The sequence below is a fragment of the Lutra lutra genome, chromosome 2 (genome assembly GCF_902655055.1).
Source record: "Lutra lutra chromosome 2, mLutLut1.2, whole genome shotgun sequence".
Lineage (NCBI taxonomy): Eukaryota > Metazoa > Chordata > Mammalia > Carnivora > Mustelidae > Lutra > Lutra lutra.
Genome location: NC_062279.1, coordinates 52,609,140 through 52,617,788, shown reverse-complemented (window position 1 = coordinate 52,617,788; position 8,649 = coordinate 52,609,140). Strand labels below are relative to the sequence as shown.

The 8,649-nt window shown below is 39.2% G+C and overlaps 1 protein-coding gene across 1 annotated transcript; it reads right to left on the bottom strand.

Annotated features, from left to right (window-relative positions):
* Window positions 1–205: 205 nt before the first annotated feature.
* SAP30 (Sin3A associated protein 30) lies at window positions 206–5,679 on the bottom strand. Its single transcript, XM_047717408.1, has 4 exons — window positions 5,102–5,679; window positions 3,364–3,489; window positions 2,825–2,923; window positions 206–541 (listed from the first exon to the last, which is right to left on the bottom strand). The coding sequence occupies exons 1-4, from the start codon at window positions 5,417–5,419 to the stop codon at window positions 419–421; spliced, it is 666 nt and encodes a 221-aa protein (XP_047573364.1). The 5' UTR covers window positions 5,420–5,679; the 3' UTR covers window positions 206–418.
* Between the last annotated feature and the right edge of the window lie 2,970 nt (window positions 5,680–8,649).

Here is an 8,649-nt window from a genome sequence, read left to right as displayed (position 1 = left end):
ATTAGGATATTAATTCCAAATCAGCTTGTCCCAGAGAAAGCAAACATGCTGTTTGTTACTTCTCCTTGACCTTAATTTCTTGGAATTAAAAATAAAAGGGGGGAGGGGTGTAACATAATGATCTTTAAACTCTCAATTAAAGCTCGTACCTTGGCAGTTTAATATAAAAATCAAATTTCACAAAATAAATACACCGAAGCAAATATAATAGTAATCAGCTTTATTTAAAATATTTTTCAATCTAGGAAAGCTCATTTTACACGAGTTTCCAACTAATTTATTAGAGTCAGAAACAAAGAAAATAAAACCAGAGAAAATCCTCTGTAAAAAAATACACAAGGAACATTTCTACATGTGAAAAAAGAGTAAACAGTCTTAACACTGGAACATCCAAGTCTTAGTCTCAATTCCATCTCTTTTAGTGAACACTACTATCAACCTTGAGATCTGATTTGTTCTTGTCATTCTTCACTGAGTAGATGAAATATGTTAAGGTATCCTTTTCATTCACTGGAATAGACCTAAAGTGGCAACCAACTATCTATAAAAACAAAAACAAAAACAAAAAAAACCACCTGAAATTACAGATATTGACAGATGTCATACTAGGTAAAATATACATTCATCAAAAGAAAAAGTGCTACTTGATAAGAGCTATTTCCTTTTAAAAATAAACTATTTAACAAAATACCAACAAGATGAAAAGCATGTAAGAATAAGATGTTATGAACAAGAGACAGTGTGACTTCGCATGACCCTCTAATCCACTCAATTCAATATACATTAATTAGAAGTTATTTACTTTTATTTAAATTTTAAATATTTTTCAATTTTAAGTACCAATGAAATAAAATAGAAAGTAGACCCTACTCCCACAGAAAAAGGATATAGAAGTTGAAAAAATTTTGGTACTATACAAATTATAAACTATCTTACAAATATATTTGCTGTAACTTATATTCATTCATTCATTGGCAGTACTCTTTTTTAAGGTTCCTTGAAAGTTTTTCTGAATAAAGATTATAGATGGAAAATGAGAAGGGAAAGAGAGACATTCACTGAAGAATGTTTACTTTCTGGCCTTTTCATTCTGCTTATCTAACATCTAGATGCACAGCAACCAAGAGAAATGCAACAGACTAAACTGGGGTGTTGCTATGTATATCTAGAATGTGGAAGACAAAAATTCTTAAAGAAAATGTTATTCATACAATAATTAAGAGATTTAAAGAGGGCAGTCACCTAACTCTGGAATCACTGTTAAATAAACTATAACTTGCATTGCCATTTGGATTTCTTCTCATTTCTAAAGAAGAAAGTAGTTTTAGAAATAATGTAAATTTTAAATATCAAATTATCAAATATTTCAGGTGCACTTAAAAAATACATACTTCTGACCCTTGTACAACACAGATTTTAACTGTGAGGGTCCACTTACACACTTTTATTTCAATAAATACAGTACAGTACTGTAAATGTATTTTCTCCTCCATATGATTTTCTTAACATTTTCTTTTCTTTAGGTTACTTTACTGAGACTATAGTAAGAATATATATAATACATATGACTTAGAAAATATGCTGACTATAGTATCAGGAATGCTTCCAGTCAATAGTAGGCTATTAGTAGTTAAGTTTTTGGGGAATCAAAAGTTATATGCAGACTTTTGACTATGTTCCGTTATAACCCTTGTGTTGTTCAAGGGTCAACTGTACATTATATGTAACATTTATAATAATCAGTTCTCTGGTTCTCATTTGTCCCAGAACAAAGGTAACTTCTACTTGATGAGTATCTGTCTATATGGATACAGTTTTATCATGGTAGATAATATCTATGTTTATGTTATATTAATATACTATACAATCTAAAAAGGACTGGATCTTTTAAATCAAATTTAAAGAAAAACTGAATTTTTGTTGCTCAGGCAAGAAGGAAAGAAGAAATTCTAGCTAAAATGTCAATATATTAACTCTTAACAATGTTAAAAAAGCATTCTGCCAAAGAATTGTACCTTCTGTATCTTTTACCTTATTCAATATGCGTGTTTTAGAAAATGTTGCATTACTAAACCCACGCTGAAAAATATGAGAAAACTGATTTATATATTTAATTTATATTCCAATAGGTTAAATATTTTTACTTAAAATGATTAAGGTATAAATATATAAGTCTATAAATGCCTTAATATGATTCACAGGTTTTTTTGGTTCTGTTAATTCCTGAGAAGACACATATTTCAAAATTTACAGAAAGAAATAGAAGTTCTATATCAAAGCAAACTAAGTAACGTCTTGAATGAAAGTCTTTGCATCTTCTAGATGTGAAGAAAGGACAGATGCCTCAACTAAAACAAACTAACATCAACAAGGACAAATTCTGAAACAGTTAAATCAACAAGTTATAGGAATACTATTTACGGGCTAATCTGTAGACCCAATCTGTCAAAAACTTAAAAAAATTCTAATAAAGACAACAAAGTTTATCAATTTCTTTTATTATGCCTCAATTAAGTGTTCAATAAATGTTTACTAAGTGGAATTTCAAAGCCAACAGAAATACTGAATACTGAAAGCCAGTATTTAAAAATGCTTAGAAAATTACATACAATCCATTAAGTGTTTGCTACATAAAGGAATTTAAGAGGTAGACAAACATTTCTAGGAAACTAGATTCTTCCATAATAGATTTTTTATTAACTGATCTATCTAACTAAAATGTACTGTTATATACACTACGTTAACAATTTCATTAGGCTTTTATGACTCTTTTCTGTATAAAAAAACAGGCTCATTTAAAGTATAGTTTAAAACTCATACATACCTCAACAAGTTGTGCTTTATTAAGTCCTGGTCTGGTTGATAGTTTGAAGTGTCTTTTGTATCTCCGAAGTGTATTTACTTGTAATTGGTATAAATCCACCTAGAAAAAAATAAAGGTGTAAGAATTAGAATTAGTTCATGCAATGTTGAAAAGTTATCTTTGATACATATAATAACATTTCAATTTTGGCACAGTAAAAATGTAATTCTGTAATTCCATTACTAAATAACAAAAGTTACATTAATTAATTCCATTATTCCTTTTATAGAATCAAAACTATAAATATATTGTACACTTTAATCTTTTGAAGATAAATATTGAAAACTGGGAGCAAAAAAGAAGTTATAAGTCAACAGAGCCATAAGTATTGTCAACTGAAAACATAAGTCAAACTACAACTGCCTGTTAACTGGCTATATTTAATTTTGCTTTCATTTTCAGATTTTTCCCTTTAAGTATTTTAAAAATTTATATTTTTCAACGTAAGTATCAGAAGGAATATTTAGGATTTACATTTAACATACAGAAACTTTATCTACCTCTGGAGTATCAATATCTTGAACAGGTGAATCTCCTCCATCATCATCACTTCCTTTTCTCTTTCTTCTGTTTCGAACACTCTGAATTAAGTTTTTATGATAATCACAAATGTAAAGATGCCTTGCCTGAAACAGAAAAGTTTCACAAACTACTTATGATTATGTAATGTGTCCATGTATTAGTAAAATACATAGGGCACAATGAATTATTAAAAATAAAAACAGTCAAAACATCCATTGTTAAGACAAAACCATGTTTCTATGCTTAAATCCTGTATTCAGTTAGAACAAACACCAAGTCTGGCAATACCGTTAAGAGGATTGGGGTGGGGGTGGGGAGTTGGAAGGGAGGAAGGGAGGCAGAGAAGCAGAATGAGAAATTCCAAGTCTGGATTTTGTCATTAAATTGCAGTGAAGGTGAACTAGATTTGGTAGGTCATACTGTTTCTTAACAAAGGGAAAGGTGATGTTGCCCCACAAAATATTTGATAATATTTTCTCTACCTAAAGAGCATATTTTAGCAGCATGATGTATACTTCCTATTCTTTCTCAACATTCAAATTATAATCCAGATACAAAACTACCCATTTTCACACATGAGCTGATTTCATATACTACTTGTATATAAATTTGAATTATAAACTTCTGAGTATTTAAAGAATGTATTTATTTGTATTACGTTTTTGCAACCAAAGCAATGTGAAATTATTCAAGTTTGCTTGAAAAGTTTCTTATAAGCATGACTGAAGAACTGTTTAACAGGCATAAAGTATCACGAACTTCACAAAAGCTTCAATTAAATGTAGTCTTGAGAGCTGTACGGTAACATTTGAAATATTGGGCTGCATATATTAACACAATTAAACTCTTTTAAAAAACTAAACGATTAAAGACTAAGGCTTTTAAATTAACTTCTAAACTAAATCCAAGTTAAAATTATGCAGGACATGTGCTAGGTTCTTGCATCTTATTTATTCATTTACCGCCAGCCAGAGCTCGGAAAAGTGGCAATGGCTGTTCCTAAAAACCTCACGAATGGTCAAAAGCAAACAAAAAACAAGACCAGACGCTCAAAAGGACGGAAAAAGAAATCCCGATGGCTGCCAAAGGGATGGCAAAACCGCAGAGGCTACGTGCTCCCCACGTTCGGAGCAGCTGCGCTACATGCTGACATCGTTCACAATCCCGGCTCCCAGCAAGGCGCGGGGCGAGCTCGGCTTCCCTCACTCCGTACTCGGGCGAACGAGGAAAGGGGTCTTTCTTTACGCAGTATCAGGTCCTTGGTCTCTGCAGGACTCCACTTTTGCCTACACGAGGGTAGTTACTCCCTGCGGCCACACGCCAGCTAGGGCAGCAAAACAAAGAAGGCGCCTCCATTCCAGAAGGAGCTGCCGGGCTGCAAGAAAACTACTCCGGGCCCTCCGAGAGACTGTCCCCTTTGTTTCGTTTCCCGATCTCAGTGAAGGAGGAAGGGGTTAGACAGCGAGCAGAACGGACTCAGGGAGCGGTGGGGGTGGGGGAGGAGCGGAACCGCGGCGTGCAAGTCTGTGTCTGTTGGGGGTGGCGGTCGGAGTTGCAGCGACTTTGTTGTTTGCTTCCTACCAGAGCCCACACAACGGGTTCGCACTGCAGCCAGGTCGAGGGGAACCCTGAACCTTCCGCCCAACAATCCATGTGGGCACCGGTCCTGGAGTCCCAAGGGGGTGGGCAGGGCTGGGCCGTCCCGCCATCACTTACGCTCTTATCCAGCTCGATTTTCACCTTCTTCTGGGAGATGCTCTTCTGGATCCTCTTGCTGAAGCTGGCGTTCCCAGCCGCCCGGCCGCACCGCTCACCGTCCTCCCGCAGACAGCACAGCTGTCCGGGGCCGGGGCCAGCCGCTCCCGGGGGTCCAGCAGCAGAGACGGCCCCGGCACCGGGCACCTCAGCCCCGGCGCCAGCCCCTGCCCCGTTCCCGGCTGAAGCTGCGGCAGCCGCGGCGGCAGCGACCACTGCGGCTACTGCGGCGGCCGCGTCCCCTCCACGGCTCATCTCCTCAGGCGTGAAGCCGTTCATGTCTCCGCGCTTTGGGACGCCGGCGCTGACAGAAATCCCCGCTCCGCCTCTCCGGAGACTCCGGGGTCTCCGCAAGATCCCTCAGACACCTGACCCCGCCGAGGCAATTCCTCCGGCGGCACGGCCAGACAGCAAGCGTCCTAGCCTGTTGTTGTCTGCTGGCGCTGGGACAGGGGACAGTGCTTTCGGTCAAGAACCAGAGTGGGGCGGCGCCAGGAGTTAGGACCCCGCTCACTGTCACATGGCGACGCTTCAGCAGTTGGATCCGAGCGCCTCCGCCTCCCTCCGAGCGCCTCCGCCTCCCTCCGGCCCCTCGACTTGCGCAAGCGCGATGCGTTCTCTCCTGTCCCGCCCCTTCCACTCTGTAGCGGGGCACCGCGGGAATTGTAGTTCTCTGCGGGGGCAATCAACCTGAGTTCCTTCCTGACTGGGCGCCTTGGGGATTGGAGGAACTACTTATCCTAGCATGCATCGCGTGGCAATGGGTCGGGCTTCTTTTTTTTTTTTTTTGGAAAACACTAACGTGCGGTTGGGGGTTGTGGTGTTTCTCGCTTCTTGTTTCTCCCGGGAAGTTGATTTGTGTTTGGCTACCGGAATTTTGCAGAGTTGGCATTCCAGACGAAGGGGTCACTCAGCTCCTGAGGCGAAGGGCAAAATGCGCCGAGCGGGGCCTAGGAGGGGACGGGAGTGAAGGTGTTGGGGTAAAAAAAGTTTCGGAGCCGTTTTCCTATCTGTGGAAAAAGAATTTTTGGTGTGGCCATGCTGTTGTGGGAAACCCAAACCAAGTACAACTCAGTAGGGCTGGCGCTCTTCGGGCCCCGGAGGTCCTGCAGGTTCTGCGGCTAACAAGGCCGCTGGATAATGGTTCCATTAATTGACGCACCAGCTTGTTTAGGGGCTCCTGCTTAGGCAAAAACGCCCATCCGGACTCCGACCGTGACCCAAGTGCCACAGCTTTTTAAATCCTTGCACGTTCCGGCGAGAATCAGGTTTTATTCTTGGGTACGCAAGCTGGTCGCTTCGTGAGGTGGAGCTGCTGACTGGTTATAACAGGGCTTCTTTACGCTTCCACCTCCAACCTTTACAATTTCTCCTCTAATGGACCTGGAGAAGGGCGGAGTCCAATATCCTATAAAAGGGGACGTGGAACCCTACCAATACCAAGTTAGCGCGAGTGCTCGTCAGAAACTTCCTGACGTTCTCTCTACGGAATGAGAGGCGAGAAAGAAACTGCATTTCCTTGGGTGCCTGCCAGTGCCTGTGTGCTTGTGCGTGTAGAGTGCGTGTGTGTGTGCGCCTTTGCGTGTGTGTGCGTGCGTGCCTGTGGGCGCGTGCTTGTGGAGGGCGGGGTAGAAGAATGGGAGCGGCTGATATGAAAGCTGCACCTTTGCTAGTTGCAGCGGGTCACTGTTTTTATCAGATGCATCCTGTTTAGCAATCCCATTGTTGAAGCAAAAATACCGAGCTGGTTCTTTTAAAAGTTTAGACTTGCTGAGTGGATTTAGTGATAGATGATTTTTTTTTAAAAAACGTAAATGTCATCTGCCCTGAAATTCAAAGGCATCCATTTCTTCTGTGCTTGTCCTTTCTAGGATATAGCAAAGGAAAAAAAGAAACATTAAAATGTTACATAAATTGAATGGGCGAAAGAAAGATAATGAATGGTGAGTATTTTGTTACTTTTTAAAGCTGCACTCTCCAGTAGGGTGTCTGATGGTTATTTTTACTGAAAAACTAAATTGTTAATTTAATTTTAACTAAATTTTACAAACGGATTTCAGTTATTGGAAAACCTTTAAGTGTGTTTGGAACAACTTGAATATATGAATATATTTTCTCAATTTAAATTTTGTGAAATCTAAATTTAGAATCCAAGTTGAAATGTGCTGTATGAACTAACAGGATTTCAAAGACTTAGAATTCTTTTTTTTTTTTTTTTAAGATTTTATTTATTTATTTGAGAGAGAGAGAGATTGCAGGTAGGCAGAGAGGCAGGCAGGGAGGCAGGCAGAGGGGGAAAGCAGGCTCCCTGCTGGGCCTCGGCCTCAATTCCAGGACCCTGAGATTGTGACCTGAGCCCAAGGTAGAGGCGTAACCCACTGAGCCTCTCAGGCACCCAGGATTTCAAAGACTTAGTACCAGAAATTTTTCAAAAAGTATATTGAATGGCTCATTAATAATTTTTATATCGATTACATGTTGAAATAATAATATTTTGAGCATACTGGTTTAAATGAAATATAACATTAAAATAAAGTTTACTTGTTTCTATTGTTTTAAATGTGGCTATGAGGACATTTAAATGTTTAAACATGTGGCTCAGGAGTTTGTATTACATAATGCTGGCTTAATCTATTAAACATAGAATACTGGTATCCATTGTTTGTGCATATATTTTCTTAAGTGGTTAAAACGAGAACATATGGACAGGATGGATACACTCCAACTTCAGGGTGGGGTTCATCTCTCAGGAGAGAGGCCAAGGGATAGTATAAGGGAATGGTTTAAAGGTGGAGTCTGTTTTTTTTTTTTTTTTAAAGATTTTATTTATTTATTTATTTGACAGACAGAGATGACAAGCAGGCAGAGAGGCAGGCAGAGAGAGAGGAGGAAGCAGGCTCCCTGCTGAGCAGAGAGCCCGATGCGGGGCTCGATCCCAGGACCCTGAGATCATGACCTGAGCGGAAGGCAGCGGCTTAACCCACTGAGCCACCCAGGCGCCCCTAAAGGTGGAGTCTGTTATGTGTAAGTTTTTATTTATTAAAAAAAAATTGAAACAAATGTAGTGTTAGGATGTTGGATTTTCACATTTTTTATACTTTTGTTTTAAAAATGATTCATAATATTGTTTGGTCCTTGGTCTTAAAAGTTTATAATCTATCTTATGCAAAATGTGACCAAATTACTTCATGTATATGTGTATGGTTTAGCAATGTATCTCTTTCATATGAATTTTACTAAAGTGATGAATTGTGGTTAGGCTTCCTTTACACACAATACGGTATTTTAAAAAGATCCAATTAAACATTTATTGCATACTGGGATCTTTTCTAGGCCCTGGGGTATAAAAATAATTGAAACAGGGTCCTAGCCATTTTGTAGCTCACTGTTTAGTAGTAGAGTAGCTTAACAAGCACACTGTACACACTATAAATGCCAAAGACTGAATGTTTGTGTCCTCCCCAAATTTGTATATTGAAACATAATCCCCCAATGTGATGGTATTCTGA